At 35.9% G+C, this 21,939-nt stretch overlaps 2 protein-coding genes across 2 annotated transcripts; both read left to right on the top strand.

Moving 5' to 3' along the window:
• Nucleotides 1-1,343: 1,343 nt before the first annotated feature.
• Nucleotides 1,344-8,425, top strand: comtb (catechol-O-methyltransferase b). Its single transcript, XM_079393678.1, has 6 exons — nucleotides 1,344-1,430; nucleotides 3,992-4,163; nucleotides 4,351-4,468; nucleotides 5,042-5,235; nucleotides 5,375-5,506; nucleotides 5,791-8,425. Exons 2-6 carry the CDS (start codon nucleotides 3,993-3,995, stop codon nucleotides 5,968-5,970), a joined length of 795 nt encoding a protein of 264 aa, XP_079249804.1. The 5' UTR covers nucleotides 1,344-1,430; nucleotide 3,992; the 3' UTR covers nucleotides 5,971-8,425.
• grm6b (glutamate receptor, metabotropic 6b) lies at nucleotides 7,586-21,489 on the top strand (the record flags this gene model as incomplete). The annotated part of the gene is made up of 11 exons (XM_079393686.1): nucleotides 7,586-7,849; nucleotides 9,164-9,776; nucleotides 13,933-14,149; nucleotides 14,574-14,709; nucleotides 15,407-15,561; nucleotides 15,922-16,062; nucleotides 16,217-16,421; nucleotides 17,433-17,568; nucleotides 17,650-18,273; nucleotides 19,035-19,346; nucleotides 21,250-21,489. Exons 2-11 carry the CDS (start codon nucleotides 9,216-9,218, stop codon nucleotides 21,487-21,489), a joined length of 2,727 nt encoding a protein of 908 aa, XP_079249812.1. The 5' UTR covers nucleotides 7,586-7,849; nucleotides 9,164-9,215.
• Between the last annotated feature and the right edge of the window lie 450 nt (nucleotides 21,490-21,939).

Here is a 21,939-nt window from a genome sequence, read left to right as displayed (position 1 = left end):
TAGTGTGCCTCCTCTATTTTAAAACCCACGAGCCGCCACTGATCAGAAGTTAGTCTTGTGTTTATAAGAAATTTAAAAACACACACACACACAAAAATGGCATGTCAAAACTTCTCCAGGGCCCCAAAAAACTCTCAGTCCCCAAAGGGTTAAGAACAATTTATTCATTTAGAGTTAATTAGACAGTTCCTGTCTATTCTTGATCTTTTTTCTCTTTTCATAATTAAAGTTTGTATAGTTAGTAACTTTGGTGTGTTTTTATCATTATTATTATAGTTTTTGTTGTTTTTATTTAAATTATTTTTTTATTTCAGTTTTAGTTTAGTCGTTATAGTAGCCTAAGCCTACATCAAGTTAAGCTAAATGAAAATAAGAAATGCTATAAGAGCTAGCTGAAATAAAATAAGTATTTTTTCAATACCATGAAAATCAGTGGCTGTTGGCATCTGTTCGGTTACCAAATTTAAAATTCTTCAAAATATATTTTTATGTTCAACAGAAGAAAGAAGATCATAGGGTTTGGAAGAACTGTTCCAAAGTGAGTAGATGACTAAATTAATGTAATGTAAATAAATGTTTGGGCAAACTATCCCTGTAAAGCCACCAGAGGGGTTATTTGAGCTCCATTTAATGTGGTTTCTGCACGGGTAAAAATAACCAAGCTTTGTGGTTTGACTACATTTGTGTTTTATATACAACATATTACAGTTGCAGTCTTGAGACCATTCTCTCAAACGAACAGTTCACATGAAAATGTCCTCATTTGCTCAAATAGTTTTGAAGGAATCGTATCATGAATCTGTTGAATAAGTTGATTCACTGACTGAAAGTTCAGTCGCAGCATTGAACCATAAGTAGCCTAAACAACTAAATGGAAAGTATTTTTCACTTAAGTTACCAACAACATAAATTCCGTTATGATTCTAATTGTAGTTATCCTATGACTTTAAATTGAAATATTGTTCTATGCTTTTAGTTTAAGTCTTTTATTTATTTACTGTGAACTGCTATTTTGTGAAGATTGTTCAACATATTCAATATATTTCTTTGCTACACTGATGTAAGAAAGCCATTCACATTTGTAACGACATGAGAGTAAGTATAACAATATTCAATTTGAGGTGAACTAGCTTGTTTGCTGCCAGCCACATGCAGCTGCATCACAGCCATGACTGTTTTTGATCCCTGGCCTAGTTTGGAGTTCTGTTTACTGCCTTGGGGTACATATCCATCTAAAAGACCTACGGCCAGACATTCCTCACTGCTCAAATCTACCCAGAAGAGGTGAGAGAGCCTATTACAGGGTCAGCTGAGAGAGAGAGAGAGAGAGGGCACAGCTGATCAGTAGAATGTACATTTGCAGCCTTGCCTGTTCGTATAACAGAAGCTCCTCTTTGTATATGAGGTAAAAAGAGAGGCCCTCGTCAAATGTAAGTGTTTTCTCTCTATTTTTCATTCTTACATGGTCATTTATTCTCATTTATGTCACTTGCTGCAATTTTTATTGAATTATGTATTTGCTGTTACACAGTACTGCTTTAATATGTATTTAGTTCCATTGTTTTTGTTTAGGAATGTGTCCTTTTATTGCACAGTCTCTTGTTAATGAATACATGTATTACATTGAGTATAACCCATTTTCTAGCCTCTTTCAATATTTAAATAACTATATTTTTATTATTCTGTGTCAATGTGTTTTGCTCAGTTTTGTAGATGTTTTCTTGGCTTGTGTCTAAAATCGAAACTCAATTTAGGTTAAATCTAGTTTAGTAAATGGTTCACAGTGTGTTTTCTGGTCATCTGATAACAATTATCATGTTTTCACATCACTGAAGACAGCATGTATTTTTGATTCAGTATCACCGTATTCATTTGTGCTCAGTCTGTTTCAGTGTATTGCATTTCTTGTTCACTGTAAATTAATATGTGGCTCTGATCAAAATGAATCAACGTGTATGAAATACGGTGCTAATTAATATGATTGATATTTGCTGTTGCTGTGTGGAATTAGCAGAATATATACTGAACATTTCCAATGTATTATTTACATATATTCACTGGTATATATTTAAAACAGTGCATTTGTGAAAGCCAGACTCTGTGCGCCACTCATTCCTTTCCAACACTCATTTGAGAGGATTTTCTCACTAACAATGGTCGTCCTGCAATGTGACTAAACTCTGCATTCCTCTCCAGACCCCAGCTAATTTGTGTTTATTTTTAAAGAAAGCCTGAGAAGTTCTTGTCATGGTCCTCTTTCAAGGGTGCCACACTCTTTGTCTAATAGCTCTTAACCTTGATCTTGTTGCCATGCAACTCTAAAATCCCACTTTAGAGTTGCAATTCTTACTCTCCATGACTAGTTTACTCTTCTTTATTAACAAATCAATTATTAACACATCTTCTTTTTTGAAAAAGCACATGTTCTTTTCAACAACAACAAATAATATAAAAGTCTCATCACTGAAAAGCAACTAAAAAAACATAAATTATGTTAGCACACCAATTCTTCTAGTTTTTAAAATAGCAAAACACATAGCAACAAAGATGTCTAGAATGTTGTTGGGGAGGAAATGCTCCTACATTTAATTCATGTGATTTACAAAGTAAATGGAGGAGCAAAGGAGTTGGAGACCACCCTGTATTCTCAATTCATTCATTCAATGAAGTGAATGCTGTATTTGTAATCTTTGCAGTGTGGTTCAAAAGTTTGAGATTGGTAAGATAATATTTTTGAAAGCAACCTCTCGAGCTCAGAAAGGCTGCATTTGGTGAAAAATACAGGAAGTATAGAGCCCAAACTGCCTTATGGACAGAGTGAGCTACAGCAACATGTAGTAGCAAATGCAACCAAATAATCACATGAGAGAGATTTTCAATGCAGGGTTTATTTGCTGCATAGTAACCACCCATCTCATTAGACCATGACAATAGAGGAATAACTGGAGAGATGAAAGCACAGCACTGAACGAGGACATTAATTTCCATATGTATTCATCTCATGACCTGCAGCAGTACAGACCTACACTTTACCAGAGTAATCAGACTGCCTAATCATATTGGATATACTGGTGTATGTGTGTGTGTGTGTGCTGTCTTGAAAGATGATAGAATAACACTTAATTTACATAGACAGTTCAAAGGGATGCACGGCAATGACTTAGTTGCATTTTAAGTTATTGTTTTATAGTTTCATTGAAAGGTTCATTATAGAACCTCAGTGAAGCATGGCTCACATAAAAAAAAAAAAATGCAGGGATGGACTCAGGCTGAAGAAAAAAAATCAGCACTGGCTTATGCTGGCATAATTCTTAATATTGCTTGCATGTACACGTGGGGTCAGTAAGATTTTTTTTTTTAAATTAAAACTTTTTCAGCAAGGATGCATTAAATTGACAAATCAAATAAGGAGCGTAAAATAAATGCTGTTTTATAAACCCTTCTATTCATCAAAACTGTATCACTTTTACCAAAAAAATATTAAGCAGGACAACTGGTTTTAACATAGATAATAATTAGAAATGTTTCTTCACCAAATGAGCATATTATAATGATTTCAATGGCTGCTGACAATTAAGTTTTGGCATCACAGGAATAATTAAATTTTAAAGTGTACTAAAAAACAAAACAGCTATTTGAAATAATATTTCACAATTTTACTGTGTTTTTGATCACGTAAATGAAGCCTTGGTGAGCAGAATTTTTATTTTTTGTTTAAACATTAAAATATGTTACCAATCCCAAACTTTTGAAGAGTAGTATTGATTTTCAGTTTGTACTAATAGTACTTTTTACATAGCAATGGCTGCACAATTAAATTAAATATAAATTCAGTGCAAACACTTTGAATCAACATTTGATTGAATTTATGTTGTGATTTTTTTTTAGCTAATTCACTAGATCTGTACCGTACAAGACTATTTACTTAATTCAATCACTTTACCTGACTGGAATGTATTATAAAGGTTTATACATCTGTGTCTGGCTCTAGTATGTTGCTGGTGTTGCTGTGCTGGTGTGTCGGGGTCAATGTGCTTTTATACGTGTTGTACTCCTGGCTCATCCCCACTGCTGTGCAGTTCAATGGCAGTCTGGCGTTACTCTGGCACGACGTCATCGTTGAGCATGCTCTTGATACTCTGACCAGATCAACTCGACCACAGGTGACTCAACAAGTCCTGGTTAAACAGCTTTCTATCATCAAAATTACAATGTGTACCTTTGGTCTTTATTTGCAACTAGGATGCATAATGGGAACTTAAGACTGAAGTAGTTTAATGTTAAAGATTTTTGAGGCCCATAAAGTAAGCAAAGTCATCACCAGACCTCTTTTTTCTTTGTTGTGACTAGCGTCTGTTGAAAGCAGTACAGAAACGTGCAACGCGAGGTGACCCTCAGAGTGTGATCTCAGCCATTGATCATTTCTGCCGACACAGTGAATGGGCTATGAACATTGGAGATGAGAAAGGTTTACATTTTACATTTACATTTTATCTCATCAAATGATTTTCAAGAATTTCAGGACAAAATAAAAAAAAAAATTAAATATTTTTTTATATATATACACACACATACAGCATGTATATATATATGTATAAAATATAATATATAAATGATTCCTGAAGTATCATGTGAAACTGAAGACTGGAGTAATGACTGCTGAAATTTCAGCTTTGCCATCACCCAAATAAATTACATTTAAAAATATATGTATTTCACAATATGTTTTTGATTAAATAAATGCAGTCTTGGTGAGTATCAGAGACTTTCATAAAAAACATAAAAAAATGTATCGACCCCAAACTTTTGAATGGTAGCGTATATTTTTATACGTGAGTTGCTCTGAATAAAAACATCTGCCAAATGTCAACATACCATTTCATGTTCAAAATATGTTATAAAAATAAAAATGTATTTCTATAGGAATCTGCATATTTGTATTTAATCAACTCAAATTCAGTGGAGCTTTTACTAAGCTGGCTATAACTTTGCAATTTAACCAGTAACTGTCTTTTATGTATGTTTGTGTGTATACTCTCAGGCTCTATCCTGGACTCAGTGGTGAGCGAGTTGAACCCAGAGAAGGTCCTAGAGTTGGGCACATACTGTGGATACTCCACAGTGCGCATCGCTCGACTACTTCCTCCTGGAGCTCGTCTGATAACACTGGAGTTCAATGCAGATTATGCTGCAATTGCCCGCCAAGTAATCGCCTGGGCGGGCCTTGAAGACAAAGTAAGGGCCCTGTTCCTCCACAAACACATAGTTTAAATCCTTATTTACTCTCTGAACATTTTGTTTGTAGACTATATATTTAAAGGATAAGACTCATTTCTTGTTTATCATGCGTAGAGTTAACGTATTACTTCATCAGATCCAGCTTGTAGAAGGTGCGTCTGAAGATTGGATCCCACGCATGAAGGAGCACTTTGGAATTGAAACATTTGATTTTGTTTTTCTGGACCACTGGAAGGACCGTTACCTCCCTGACACAAAATTAATGGAGGTGTGTTTGATTCTGACCACTGCAATCTCATTCAATCTCAGATATTATGGTGTCTCTTCCTGTAGCCCAAACAATAGAGTATGGCACTAGCTATGCCAGGGTCATGGGTTCGATTCCTAGAAAAAGAACAAGAACTGATATAAATGTGAATGTGTGCTTTGGATAAAGTGTCCAGAAGTCCCTGAATTTACTGCTGTGCCACTATTCTCTTCTCTTGGTTTTACTCACCAAGCTTATATCCAACATTTTCTACTCTTCTCTTTTTCTTTCTTCTTTGTTTGTAGGATTGTGGTCTACTAAGGAAAGGCACCGTTCTGCTTGCTGATAATGTGATCTGTCCGGGAGTACCAGACTATCTTGAATATGTGCGCAATAGCCTTTCCTATAAAAGCTGCTATTTTAAATCCCATTTAGAGTATACCAAGGCAGAGGACGGCTTGGAGAAGTCTGTGTTTTTGGGCTAGAGATATACAGGGATGATTTATATGCTTAAAAAGAGGACTTTTGCTAAGAGTTTGTGCTAAGAGACTTAGCATGAGGTATAATTTAAATGGTTTATTATCATACGTCCTCAAGATGTGTTGTACTCAAAAGTCTGTAAATCAGGATGCAGAGCTTTGCATATTACTCGACCAAACAACAGGCTGTTACCACTCTGTACCACTAGAGGGTAGGATCACATTTCAAATGGCTAAATGAAATATGTGGTTTTGTCTAGACCAGACCTCTCTTACAGTTTAACCAGAAATTTGTATCTGAAAAATCAAACCATTTTATACCAGTGACTTTGTAATAGACATTTTTGTATTTGTAGCCTACAGAAAATGGGAACTTAAGGTTGTTCTGTAATAATTGAATCAATGCCCTTTGTGTTCATGAATTTACGCATGTCAGGAGTGATGATGATGACAATGGCATTTACAGTGTGCTGATTTGATGGGGTTTTTTTCAGAACTGATAATACCATATGTGGATTGTAGTTTTATTTGTTAATTGATTTTCAAAACATTTGGTGCATATTCTTGTATGCTTTTTGCTAGTTTTTAGGTTTTACTATAGATTTACTAAATGATTTCTTGCATTTGTTTATTTAATTTTTCATTAATTTACATTTAAGGTAATATTTCCCTTGTTGTTAACTAAGGTCTAAAAACACATTTTCATGCACAGCTTCTTATTCATTTATTTATGACTAGAACACAAGACTATAAATATATAGCAGACAATTTTATTTTATGTTTGGGTCTCTCACTCAGATTTTATGGTGTGTCATAAACCACAAGTTGAATTGACAGTTATATATCTTTAATAGCATTCCAAATTAAGTGCTACAGCCAATTAAAATATACCTTGTGATTTATAATAGATGAAACATCCCTTAATAAAATACACCATTTCATCAAGTAATGAAATGCAGATAGTATAGCCACATACTTGAACTCGATTCATGCCCAAGCACACTAATAAATAAATGAAAATATTGCAAGCACCTTAAATGATCTGTGGACAGGGAGTACTTGTCACTCGGTCACTGGTTTGCTTTAAATTTGAATAGAAATGACATTAATGTGTTTCAATAATTCATTCATAACATAAAGCAAAAGATAGCCGGGGGGGAAATGTGACCAAAGTCAGTATGTTGGGGATGTAAAAACCCATTAGCCCATGTACAACCATGTGTTTCAGTGATGGTGGTATTATGGACAAGAGTAAAGCTATACACTACCATTTAAAAACACACGTGACCTGTGGGGTCAACTAGATTATCTGTCTTTATAAAAAGACAGAAGTCATTCTAAAATAAACAAAACAAAGCATATGAATCGTTATGAGGAGGCCAGGAGTGTCTCGCACCGGATTGTTGCCTAAAAGCAGACGGTCTGAATGCAGAGAACTATATCCAGCAGTGTTCACATTAAAAATATATACGGGTCCATCTCTCTGAGAGACTTCTCAAATGCATGCATGTGGTAATCCCAATCTGTGCCCATTAGTGCACACTGAGAGAGAGAGCAAGGAAGAGTGAGTGGGGGAGTGAGAGAGAGAGAGACAGAAAGGGAGAGAGTGAGTGAAAGAGACAGAGTGAGGGGGCTTTTAAAGGATTTGACAGTGATTTGTGGAATGTTTGGCCATTTCCACCTAGTTTACTAAAGCTCTGAATGCTTTCTATATTAAAATCTCGTCTTAATCCAAAGAATCTTTAAATTGTCTTTGTGTGTGAGAAGACTGGGGGCATTTTAAGATGAGAGCTGAAGACTCGGATGCTGGGGACGTTTACTGTCATGCTTCAAAACCATCAAACTTCAGTTCCAGATGGGCGCACTCTGGCATCAGCAGCAGTCGGTGAGACATTTGAATGAAAAATCGTTGTGTCAATATATAGAATGTAAATTTACGTAAAATGTTATAATGTTGTAAAGATGTCTGTTCAGGTAACGCGATAAATAATTAAGAGAGATTAGTGCTGCTGTTCCCTTCAACACTTTATCAAACGAGTGTGTGTGTGTGTGTGTGTGTGTGTTTGTGTCTTCCCGCGGGAACTTCATCTTTCAACCCAAATATAACACCGCTCACCTGTTGCTGAATATGTATCATTCATTTACATAAAATGTTAATATGCAAGACTATACATGCCCTCTATTCTCAGCGGTCTGTTGAGTGCGAAGACGTGCAAGTGAGTTCATTTTCTAATCTAGAGGACAGAGACTTTAAAGAATAATTATAAAAATAAGAAGACCTTGGTCAATCACATATAATATGAATAATACAATGACATTATATGCACTGCATTTCGGTATAGGCCTATAAAAATAGGCTATTGAACTTTCTTGAATATGGTGTCAGTTGTTTTTATGTGTAACTAAATATAAAAGATGTAAAACAATATGCATCCTTACATAAATAAATAAATTACCATAGTAATACCATGTCCTTGGTCACTGCTTTGAAGACAATACCATATATATATATATATATATATATATATATATATATATATATATATATATATATATATATATATATAATTGTTTTTTTTTTTAAAGTAGGCTATCTTTATGACTTTATGAATCAAAATATGATTTTGCCATGGTATATGAATATGTAACCAAGCTGTTTGGCACATTTTTCATTCTTTGTTGAATATTTCTGGTGGAACAAATGGAAATCAAAGCCTAAATCCTTGGGTTAAAAAAAAAATCATAAAAATAAATAAATAAATATAAAAGTTATGTTGTGTACTGGGAATTTTTTTTTTTATTATTTTATATATATAAATATAAATTAACTACTATAAATATGCAATATATTTGAGCATCTTTAATCAAATTATATCCAATTTTCATTCTCTGTTAACTAACATTTATATAATTTAGAATATAATATAAAATAAAATATAATATAATATTCTTTCTACAAATTATTTTACTTATTTTACTTTATAAAGTATATATTATATACTGTAATTATTTTATTTAATTAAATATTATTTTTAATTGAAAAGTTTTCCTCAGCAGTTTTTAATTTAATCATGATAATATCTGTGTGTGGGTCGAGGTCAAATAATCAGCTCCACTATCACACATCAACAATGTTGTCACAAGGTATGTTTTTTTTCTTCATATTTTCATGTACGCCTTCTCTCTCATTTCTCCATAGGAGACACAGGTAGAGAAGAAAGCATTGTGCTGTAGTAGAACCAGCCACTTGCATGGCAGCAACTATGACATCACAGCACCACGCATCATCACTATGTCATCACCGCAGGATCAGCGGTTCGCCCGGAAAACACATGGGCTCCCTGGTTCATGTCATGTGGATAGTGATGATGGGATTTACTCCAAAAACCTGGGCCTCCTCAGAAACTCAACCTCATTCCATAAAGATCGAGGGTGACATCACTCTGGGAGGCCTTTTTCCAGTGCATTCCAGGGGCCCCGCTGGTGTTCCATGTGGGGAAATTAAGAAGGAGAAGGGGATCCATCGTATGGAGGCCATGTTGTATGCGATGGACCAGATCAACAGTGACCCAGACCTGCTGCCTAACATCACTCTGGGTGCCAGGATACTGGACACGTGCTCCAGGGATACGTATGCGCTGGAACAGTCCCTCACCTTTGTCCAGGCACTCATCCAGAAGGACAATTCAGATGTTCGATGTTCCAACGGAGAACCGCCTATCATCCCAAAACCAGAGCGTGTGGTTGGGGTCATTGGGGCTTCGGCCAGCTCAGTGTCCATAATGGTGGCCAATGTTCTTCGGCTGTTTGCGGTGAGAGAGATCTTTTTAGCTAAATTAATTTTAATGAACTACATTTTAATGTTGATTACTTCAGTATCAGGCTCCACAAATGCTTCAAGGCAGGTGAAAAAAAATACTATTAGAAATCACCATACTTTCCCAAGCAGCTTATTATTGACAGTACATTAAGACAATTGTTTTGTATTATTGTAAATTTTCTGAATTTGTTTTTTTTTTTTTTTTTGCAAATGAGGAGTTGCCTAATTAAATATTGCATTTGCATACATTCCAGAACAGAAATCTGAATATTGGATAAAGTCAAGTTTAAAATTCTTGAGGGAGGATTCTTGAGGACTTCAACTGTCAAAAAAAAAAGTCATCATGTTATTAAGAATAAAATGTAAGAAAAAAATATCGGGGTGGGTGTTTAATTAGCAAACCCTTCTGTGACAACCTTCAAAATATAGATAGGAATAAAACTGCAAAGTTTGGTGCAATTGAAGTGAAGATTTCTAAGCTAATTTTGAGAAAAGAGCCTTTGTGTTGTATTTGAAATCATTGTCATTGGATTCCCTTCTGTTTTGTGAGGAGCTCTTTTTGCTGCAAGACTGGAATCTGGAGCGCTGCAGATAGGGCCAGTGCTACAGGAAGTATAACTAATTCTGTTAAAAGGTTTGGATTGTGTTTCAGCTCACTGGCCTCTCAGCAAGAGCTTCTTAAACGATATAGATTCTTCCTTTATTTTGTTCTGAGAGAGAGTGTATCAGATTTTCCTTGATTGTGCACACCATTGACCTGTGTCTTTAAAACATTGACAACCTTCGTGGTTGTCAATGTTTTAAAGACACAGGTCAATGGTAAAATGTGCTGTGTGCCAAAATGTCATTTAATTTCAAATCCCTTCTCATTTTCAGATCGTCATTCAGCTTGCAAATCCTACACCTGATCTGCCTTCAATTTCATTCTGCCCTCTGCCTCTTTTTATAATTTTTGTATTTATTAATTTTAATCATTAGTGTTCTTTGTGGTCACTGCTCCAGGCTGTGTGTGCTTTTGTGCATGAGCTGATAACCTCACCCAGGATCATTTTCAGTCATCACAGTTTCAGAGAAGATAAACAGTTCACAATAGGTGACTTAGTCAGAGCTCCATTAGGTTTCTCTCAGGACATTATACCTGGAATTTGTGTATCCTAATCATATTTTGCTGTGGTTATTCATTACTTTTAGTGATACACTCTGGAACAGGACTGGCTTATATAGCTAAAACAATCATATCTAAATTTTTTAGCCTTTTGATAATATTGGATAAAGAGAAGATTGGAGAAGGAAAAGGACAAGTGTGAATGGACATACTACAATTATTAAATCAGATAGAGATTAAAAATGTAGAAACCATCAAAGTGTCATCTTGAATCTCTTTCTATAAATGCTGAACTTCATACTAGTTTATGTCCATGTTATGGAGTTCTGGTAAGTAGGAACAGAGGATGGCAGATATTAACTACAGCATTACGGAGGATCCGCTCTCCATAAATGCCCACTCACCAGCTCAGACTCCTGGTGGGAAACTACGCATGAGCCCAGAAAATGCAGCTGCCCTGTTATCAACTACAAGCAGCTTCTGCTCTGTCGCTTTAGCTGAATGAGTGTGGACCTTTAGCACATAGATCGACACAGACAGATAGCCAGAATTTATGAGTGGCACTTAGTTCTTGGTCACACATTCTCTTGATAATATTATTCAGAACATTTTGTTTTAACGACAGAAAGATTCATGAACCATTCTATATCTGATGCATAGGTGTATGACATTTGGCCTTAAACAGATTTTTGTATAACTGGATTAAGTGCCATAAAAATGTAATGAGTTTTTTTTTCCTTAATTGGATTTTATCTTGCAAAGCTGTCACTTTTAAAAGAATAATTTGGAATTTCCTTAAACAAACAAAAAAAAACCCTTCATTGTAAAAAAATCATTATATTGTAAAACTTTAATAAATCATGGAGTATCCCATACTAAAATTATGATAATAATAATTGTCAGGTAACCTAAAATGTATTTTAAATGAACTTTTTTAATCAGAAATATTATTTAATCTGGATGCATCAACCTGAATATTCTGGGTTATATCTGGCCACCAGTGAAAGTCACTTTTAAGGGTCAGATCATGACAAAATAAAGCAGATGTTCATATTTTCAAAAGAATAAATGCTTAGGGAACATATGTTGAAACATTTCCAGGAAATGTTTGCATGTGATTGCTGTTAATGTTGACATGACTCAAGTGTGGAAAGGCTTAAAGGCTGGAATGTTTATGGTGCATAGCAACAAATCAGTATCTGTAAATGTTTAAGTAACAAACTTCTATATCAATGATTCCTTTGTAAATTTGCATTCTAATGTTTAAGAGTTGGATTTGGATGGGGAATGCATTGCAAACTTTGAATATTGTTGTTTCTCATGCAAGATGTAACAAGTGTCTGGACGGTCATGGGTGGATCAACAGCAGTGTCACAGACTGTAATGTATATGTTGTATGATGGGGGAAGGGCGGTTTAAATCTGTTGTAGCATGTGAGCTAGTAGAATTAAATATATTGTATGGCTTATGGCTGAGAAATGGCAACCTTGTCTCTTGATCTGTCTCTCTCCCTCTGTGCTTAACATAATTTGACTAAAACCCCTCTAATCCTTCCAGATAATCTGTCAAATGGTCCTCTCCCTCTTCTCTCCTTCTCCGGTCTGTATCCACCTTTTCCTCACAGTCCGCTGGCCTGCTTCTTTAAAGAACCTTTTATTAAGCCAAACGGACTCGGCAGACATTAGACTGCGCAAAGCCATCAGCTGCGTCATTAAGAAACTAGCACAACAGTAAATTAATCTTCTCATCCTTTTTTTTTCACAAACAAATGCTTTAACAGTGGTAGCTCGTGCCATCTGTATTTCCCCAGGATTTTTTTTATGAGCTTCAGAAAACAGTACCACTAAAGCTACGGTACTTTTGCTGTAGGAGACTTGCTAAGATAATATTACTAGAACAAATGTGCTGGTCTGCTGAATACGATGATCTTCAGATATGATTAGCTATATCACGGAGGAGTGTGATATTTCTTTTACAAAACAGTTCAATAAACAAGAGAGCGGCCTAGTTAGAAAAGTTTTTTTTTTTCAACTCAAAGTTGTAAATAAAAAAGATTTTTGGAATATGTATTATGCAAAAAAAGATTATTTTATTTTCAAAAATGTGTTTTATTAAAACACATTTTATGAAATGTATTACTTCCATTTCTTTGTAATTGTTTGTGAAATTTACTGGCGAATAACTGAGTGGACTTTTTCTTAGACCTAGTATTTCCAGATATGTTGTCTGTTGTCGCTCTGCCATCGAAAATAGTCTCCAAGCGACTTTTCTATATAAATCAGCATTTTTGAACAAATTGGTGAAGTGAATGATTCAATGATTCAATGACATATTTTGTTGAATCAGTGTTTTGAATGAAACAGTGAATGATTCAATGATTCAAATTCACATACTCTTTTAGTAGGCAATTGTTTTGAATAAGTACTTACTTTGTAACCGCTGAAGAAGTATGTTCTATATGGTATGAATGTTGTTAGTATGAATGTAATCTGGACATACTATATCCATACTGGTATCCATATTGGTTATGTGACCAACCAGCATCTGTTACGTCGCTTTACTGCAATTCACAAATCCTCTCCCATGGCCTTGTGGGATAGTGAAATTCCACTGACTTTTTGCCAACTCTTTTATGAAAACTGGGAATGCAGACATACCACGCATATTGTTTTTGCCTACTAGATGCCGCCAATGTTTTGCACAAATCGGTTGAGTAAATGTTTTAATGATTCACTGAAAACAGTCACTTGTCGTCACCTACTGGTGTAGCAATGTGACATACAGAAATATTGATTAACCCCCAACACTAAACAAACATGCAAATAGACAGAATGATACAAACAGTAAAACATTCATTATAGCAAAATGTTCATTATCCTGATGCGTAAATGAATTTGAACTATTTACAAAAGCCAGTAAAATCAGTTTCGCAGATCAGAGATATTCATGATGTTCACAATTTTTGCAGCAGCTACATGTATGTGAAAAGGTGCAAAGTGAGTCTTGTTGCTCACTGATGTGTTATGTATCTTCCATTTCACAGATCCCTCAGATCAGTTATGCTTCAACAGCACCAGAGCTTAGTGACAACAATCGCTACGACTTTTTCTCCCGAGTCGTGCCACCTGATTCCTTCCAAGCCCAGGCGATGGTGGACATCGTCAAAGCCATGGGCTGGAACTATGTTTCTACTCTGGCATCAGAGGGGAACTATGGAGAGAGTGGTGTAGATGCTTTCATCCAGATATCCAGGGAAGCAGGTACAGAAAACTGAATTGCAGAAAAGAAAAGTAAGAAAAGAAAAATTTATAAATGCATTAATATATATATATATATTTATATGTATAATACATATATGTGTGTGTGTGAGTGCTTTAGTTGTAGCTTATTTTACCCAGATTTACCATACCCTGATTTTCCATAACTGAAACGGAATTTATCACAGTCTATTCCAGGATTTAACACGTCTGGTGTTGTATTTGATGAGGAAAAAGGATAATGATCAGGGGTTTCGTGTGATATTCTCTGTGTAGAGAAGTTATTAGTCACCAGATGTAATGATAGACATGCTACAGACTGACCTGCATGTCATATTCAGTTGAAAGTCCTTGGAATTATCATTATTTTATTGACTTCCTCCATGTCCTTCAAAACTGTCTATCCTTTTATTATTTTTTTATTCAGGAGGTCTTTGCATCGCACAGTCTATTAAAATTCCTAGGGAGCCAAGACCAGGAGAGTTTGACAAGATCATCAAAAGGCTAATGGAGACATCCAATGCCAGAGGTGTTATTATCTTCGCTAATGAAGATGACATCAAGTGAGTAGTCTTTCAGTAGTAATTCTCTCCGAGGTAGGAGATATGGCCTTGAAAAGGGTTTATAAATGATTAGAGAACAAATCAATCACCCTACAATGGGAATATCAGGAGTCTTAGAAGAAATTATGAAATTATGGCAGATGAATATATCACTGAGTGAATTTTTTCATCTAGTTTAATTTGCATTTTGTAGTCTAAGCCTAAATTAATATAAAATGAAACATAGTAATTATATCTTATTAGTATATATATATATATATATGCATTTATCCACCAATGCATATACAGTAAAAACAGTAACATTGTGAAATATTATAACAATATTATTATAACTTAAAAAAACTGTATTCCATTTTAATATTATAAATTGTAAAATGTTTAATCAAATGTATTTCTATGATGGCAAATATGTGTCACATGATCCTTTAGAAATCATTCTGATATGCTGATTTGGTGCTCAAGAAACATTTCTTATTATTTTCAATGCTGAAAACAGTTTTTGTGGAAATATTTGTGGAAAGATTAATATTTTATTCAGCAAGGATGCATTAAATGCATTAAATTATTGATTTATTTATTTTGTTTTGAAATCAGCAGTAATCAACAGTTTCCTTACAATAATGGATCTGATTGTCCTTATCTTTAAAAAACCTGCCTTTTGTGAGGTGTCTGATATTTTTGTATTCTTTTATTGTAGGCGTGTCCTGGAAGCAGCAAAAAAAGCCAATCTTACAGGTCACTTTTTGTTTGTGGGCTCTGATAGCTGGGGAGCAAAAAACTCACCCATTCTTAACCTGGAAGATGTGGCTGAGGGTGCGGTTACTATCCTCCCCAAGCGGGCATCCATTGATGGTATGAAATGATAGAACAGGCCATTGTAAAATCAATGAAGGCTTGATAATTAAAAAGGAAAATCCATCTAAAATCAAATGCAGTGTTAGGTAACATTTTCATGCTTATAAAGATATTTCAACCAAATATACTGTAATCATCCAATTCCATTCCAAATGTCATTCCTGTTTTTTTTTTCTGTGAAACACAAACATTTTTGAAGAATAGTTAAGCAGATTTTGCCATACAACTACAGTTGAAAATGACAAATAACACACAAAAATTCTGCTTATGTGTTCCATAGAGAAAATAACAGCACAAGGTTTTGTAATGATTACACAAATGCTTTGTTTTTTCATACCGCTTTAATCTGTTTCTCAGGGTTTGACCAGTACTTCACAACAAGATCACTGGAAAACAACAGGAGGAACATCTGGTTCGCTGAGTTCTGGGAGGATGACTTCAAATGCAAACTGACACGGCCTGGAATCCGAGGCGACAGCGGGCTGAGGAAATGCACAGGCGAGGATATAATTTCCAACAAATTGCTCCCATAAATGCACTAGTACTTGAATTATGCGTTCTTATGCTTTTAAGATGTGTAAAGCACATCTAAGTGGATTATTCCCTCAGCAAAGCTTTTTCGATTCCTGTCATGTTGCTTTCGGTCTTTCAGGAGAGGAACGAATCAGCCGGGATTCGGCATACGAGCAGGAAGGGAAGGTGCAGTTTGTGATCGACGCCGTGTACGCCATGGCCCACGCACTCCATAGCATGCACATTGACCTCTGTCCGGGTTCGATGGGTGTTTGTGACAAAATGGACCCTGTGGATGGAAGATTGCTGCTGAGTTACATCCGTGCTGTCACTTTTAATGGTAAGTCTTCTCAAGGACAGAGCTGAAGCATGTGAGCCATTCCAAACATTGCGAAGAGACCTTGAAACAGTCAGAATTTCAGTAATGGGTTTGTATTCATACAGTACAAGATTAATGAACATCACAGAAATTTGAATGTAAGCTTTTATTTCCGAGGAACGCTTTTGTTTGAATCTGCTAGGAAGATTACACATAATAAACCTGCTTTTGCCAAACAATCTCAAATCAAAGGTATTGCCTTTACTGTGAGACTGACAGGTGAAAATAGGTGAAGAGTAGTTTCTACGAGAGGGGAAAGGCCAGAAACGAAGCTGCTGTTTCCAAGGAGGAGGGCTGTGAGTCCCATGGGTTAGTCAGATTGGGGCGAGAGGGGTCAGCACTCAATCCCAGCCTGAAGAGATCCACTAATGCACAATGCGGCAGCGCACATACTTGTTTTAACCCCCTCCACTCGTCTCTCTCCTTGCCTTTGATTCTCCCTAGGGCAGCCACTCTCCAAACACAAGATGCATTTCCATTTTCTGCGCTATCCTTCTTTCTATCTCTCAGTGAAAATCCCTTTTCTTTTCGTCACTCGCTCCTGAGAGATTTCTATGAAAAGCACAGCTATTCAGTTTACGCACAGTGGACGTCCTCACACTCTTGTATGGAAATCTTTTCAGCTTTGAGAGCCTAAGGGGAACAAAATGCCTCATGGAGACCTTGCCTCTCGTGATTTGCGGTTTATAAATTGAAAGGAACATGAGATTGAGTTTGCTTTGTTGTAACATCTACCTTCACAGAATTACATCTGAGAACACCATTATTTTCTTGTAAGCAACCATTGAGATAGAAAAGTCACCTTTAAAGTTACATTTGACAATTTTACCTGGGGTGTGGGGATGTATTTCTATGCATTACTGCAATTTTATGCCCTTGAAATGGGTCGTTTCTATTCTCTTGTTTCAAATGATTGCATTTGAAATAATAAGTAGTCATGTTGAATATCAAAACCCTGTGTTTACTCTGAAGGCAGTGCTGGGACAGGTGTGATGTTTAATGAAAACGGTGACGCCCCAGGACGATATGATATCTTCCAGTACCAGCTTTCTAATACCACCAGCACGGGATATAAAATCATTGGCCAGTGGACCAACCACTTACGACTCAATGTAAGTTTGTTAAGCCCCTTGGTAGATTGCAACATTTTTGAATGCATGTTCTTGACATTTTCCTCTCTATTTTTCTGTAAGGCTGAGGACATGCAGTGGTCTGGAGGGGATAAACTGGTTCCGGACTCGGTTTGCAGTTTTCCTTGCGAGTCTGGGGAGAGGAAGAGGATGGTGAAGGGTGTGCCGTGCTGCTGGCACTGTGAGCTATGTGACGGCTATCAGTACCTCCTGGATGAGTTTAACTGCGATATGTGCCCCTTTGACATGAGGCCCACCCCTAACCGCACGGGCTGCCGTCCCACTCCCATCATCAAGCTGGAGTGGAGCTCTCCGTGGGCCATCATCCCAGTATTTCTGGCAGTACTGGGGATTCTTGCTACATCAGGAGTCATCATCACCTTCATCCGCTTCAACGACACCCCCATAGTCCGTGCTTCGGGCCGAGAGCTCAGCTATGTTCTCCTGACGGGCATCTTCCTCATCTATCTCATTACCTTCTTCATGATCGCTGAGCCGAGCACGGTGGTCTGTGCATTTCGCAGGTTGTTTTTGGGGCTGGGCATGTGCATCAGTTACTCTGCCATGCTCACCAAAACAAATCGGATCTACAGGATCTTTGAGCAGGGAAAGAAATCAGTCACACCACCAAAATTTATCAGCCCCACATCCCAGCTGATCATCACATTTATTTTGATCTCAGTACAGGTGAGTGTATATATATATATATATATATATATATGTGATAAATTTAAATTTCTTCATTTAGCAGATGCTTTTATTCAAAGCGTGTTACCAGACCTTGAGGAACATACATTTTTGAAGGTGAACTATTGTTTTTCCTCATTTAATAAACATTTTACATATAACTTATAACATGTAGAAAGATTATATTCACATATATGATGAATTAATGTTTTGAAGTATTCAAATGTGTTCAGTTTTTTTTTGCAATTTTGTTTGTCCAAAATGAAAATTAATACTAATAATACTAATACATTATTTTAATTATATAATAATTAAAATAAAATGTCTATAATAATAGTACATCATACAACAATAGCAACATCAGTCAATGTTAATTTAAATTATTTGCATGATAATCTGTGCTTAATTTACTCTTGTTCAGAGTAACTGCTGTGCAAGTTGTTTACAGGGTTGTCACTGTACTCTATGTTCCCGAAAGACATTTTTATCTGATAACTTTTTGTCCATTGAATAATTAATGAAGCAATAGTTTGAGTGTAGTGGAAGTGCAGTAATTTCACTGAAAGCTCGTCTCTTTTTTTGGTTTTCCATTAATGTTGTTATTGCATATTATTTGAGGAAACATTAAGAAACATCTTTAACCTCACATTAAGACACCTCCTTCTTGAATTCTTAGTGAATTGATGTAACTTAGATATCATGTACCATCATAGACATTAATCCTGTATAAACATTCATTCCTACCTCTTTTCTGCTCACAGGTCCTGGCTGTTTTCATTTGGTTTGGAGTGGTTCCCCCTCACACGACTGTCGACTTTGATGAGCTACATCCCCCCAACCCTGAGTATGCGCGTGGGATCCTCAAGTGTGATATGTCAGATCTGTCTCTGATTGGCTGTCTGAGCTACAGTATGGGGCTGATGGTCACATGTACAGTCTATGCCATTAAAAGCAGAGGGGTTCCTGAGACCTTCAATGAGGCCAAACCCATTGGCTTCACCATGTACACCACCTGTATCATCTGGCTGGCCTTTGTGCCCATATTTTTTGGCACATCACAATCCACAGAAAAGGTAAATTGTTAATATAATATAGATTAAGATGGATTTTGGACATAGATTATCACATTTTAAAAGGCAATAACTTTACAGAAAAACTAAATAGTTAATAATGTACTTTTTGTTTTTCCATTACTACATATTTTACTATATAAAAAACACATTAAAATGCCCCTATTATGGGTAATGAAAGGTTCATATTTTGGTTTTGGGAGTCCCCAACAACAGGTTGACATGCATGCAAGGTCAAAAAACACTTTCATAATATGCATTATTTTTTACTTTACTTGCTCAAGGACTCCAAAACGATTTGCACAACGCTTCATTCTTCCAAACTTCCTTTGCTGCCGTGATTGGTCTCATTTTCTCTGCCGTGATTGGTCTCATTTTCATTTCATCGTGCCTATAATGCCTGATAAAGCAGCTTTTGTGAGTGCAGTGCTGCTTTGTGTAGCCGTTACCGGGAAAACCGCTATTTTACTGCTCCAAAAGTGGCACCTAGTGGCAAAAAAGGAATTTGCATTTTCATTCAGACCAATGCGAAAATCAAGTTTTCCCAGGTCTGAGCCAACACGTGGGCGGGCAATATGCTAATGTTGACTTCAACAGGAAAAGCTTGGGATTCAGGGACTTGTTTCAATGATTCAGAGTTGACTCTTTTTTTGAGAGGCAATAACTTTATACACAGTGCACTTTCAGATTTAAATCTTTGCAGGATGTTTTCGTTCACGTAGAGCTGCATTACACACTGCATGAAAGGTCATTTTCAAAAATCCATAATAGGGGCACTTTAAAATTATACCTAAGCATACATTTAATACAAAAGAGATATCATATTGATTTTCTTACAAACTACGTTGCATAGTGTAGAAGATTCGCTAGTGCCTGATATTAACATGTGATACAGAAATATTATATTTACCCTGAGAGTGTCTAGACATGCATTTCACTAGATTAGATGGTTCTGTTTCAGTTAATGATGCTGCAACGTTTTCTTGTGAATGCTTCAGTCATAATCAGATAACAGACACCAAAAAAACTGTTTCTAATATCAGGTTAACATAATTGCTATTTAATTGTGATGCTGTCTTGTGTTGGCCTAAAAGCTGTTCAGGTGCTAGCCACACTTCATGCATTTAGTCATTCAATTTTTCACATCTATTCATCCTGTGGGGGATGGTTTTGCTTACAAAGCACAGGGATTTAAAAATGGAAAGTATACTCTGACTAATAGAGAGGTCTTTTAGTGGCTGGTCAACCGCAAAGCTTTTGGCCCTCAGGTGGTCTTCAAGTCTTTTCATTTCTTGTAAATGAAAAGAAGAGCATGGAAGAATAAAATACCAGACTATACTGTGGGCTGCAGTATATATACCTAGGTACATACATATTTGTGTGATGCTATCTTACATTTTATCATATTGAGTTTAGATTTTGAAGTATATTTAGCTAATCTTTATATTTCTTATAGGGAAAAAAAACTGTTTTACCATCACAGCTTCTTGTGTGACATTTTTAACAGCATTTTAGCAGTAATTATTTGCACGCTGCACAATCTTATGAAATATAAGAGGTCTCAATTATAGTATTTATATATTATAAATTAACTAAATTAAATATATGACTCACATTGCAATAAACACGTGATATAAGGACTCCGTTTTTTGGCTCGCATTAAACATGCATAAACTGATTGAATTATTTGCACATGCTGATTTCAGCCCTTTGTCTTAAACTATTAAAATCATTATACTGATTTCCAGGAAATGCATTGTGACAATCAACAAAGTTTATATATATGTATAATGTGCAGTGATATCTCAGCGCTAAAGCCCTGACGGCTGATCTACATCATGTGATAGGTCGTGGCTGAGGCCAGGCTAAAATATTACTCTTAATCTTTTTTTCTGCCCTGAACCAGATGTTCATTCAGACCACCACGCTGACCGTGTCCATGAGTTTGAGCGCAACAGTGTCCCTGGGCATGTTGTACATCCCAAAAGTCTATGTCATCATCTTCCTCCCAGAGCAGAATGTTCAGAAGCGCAAGCGCAGCTTCAAAGCCGTGGTCCAGGCAGCCACCGTTTCCACTCATCTCTCACAGAAATCCAGCGACAAGCAGAACGGAGAGACCAAAGTTGAACCAGATAGATCCCAATAAAGACCAGGAGGTAAAATAAAATATATATATATATAAATATATATATATATATGCATACATTAACACACACACACACACACACATATATATATATATATATATATAATATAAAAAATTCGTTTTCATATTATTTTTTATAAATATACATATTTATTTGTTTATTAACAGAGATATAACATATGCTATCTGTGTTCAGGCTTGTGTACATCCTAATGAAGTAGTCTGAGAAATAATCAGGGCAAACTGCTGCTTGCTAAATCATTCATTTTGCAACCACTAATGGACGAGGATCACCAGAGGATGTGCTAATATTTCTAATATCTGCAATACAAGAGTCTGGGTGAGAAACAAGTAATGCATAAATGAATAGTACAATATGTACAGAAATTAGAGGATCAATGGATTCTTTGTGATGTGGAACGCTCACATCAGCTTTGAGACTGAAAGTAT

The sequence above is a fragment of the Barbus barbus genome (genome assembly GCF_936440315.1).
Source record: "Barbus barbus genome assembly, chromosome: 35".
NCBI classification, from domain to species: domain Eukaryota; kingdom Metazoa; phylum Chordata; class Actinopteri; order Cypriniformes; family Cyprinidae; genus Barbus; species Barbus barbus.
Note: the sequence above shows the minus strand (reverse complement) of the source record. Positions and strands in the feature narration are given on the sequence as shown.

Bases quoted from the DNA above. Each gene is read 5' to 3' on its own strand.
- comtb (XM_079393678.1), top strand. From the start codon at position 3,993: ATGTTGCTGGTGTTGCTGTGCTGGTGTGTCGGGGTCAATGTGCTTTTA. The intron at 4,164-4,350 runs GTGACTCAACAA...TGTTGTGACTAG, and splicing joins CCAGATCAACTCGACCACAG to CGTCTGTTGAAAGCAGTACA. The intron at 4,469-5,041 runs GTTTACATTTTA...GTATACTCTCAG, and splicing joins GAACATTGGAGATGAGAAAG to GCTCTATCCTGGACTCAGTG.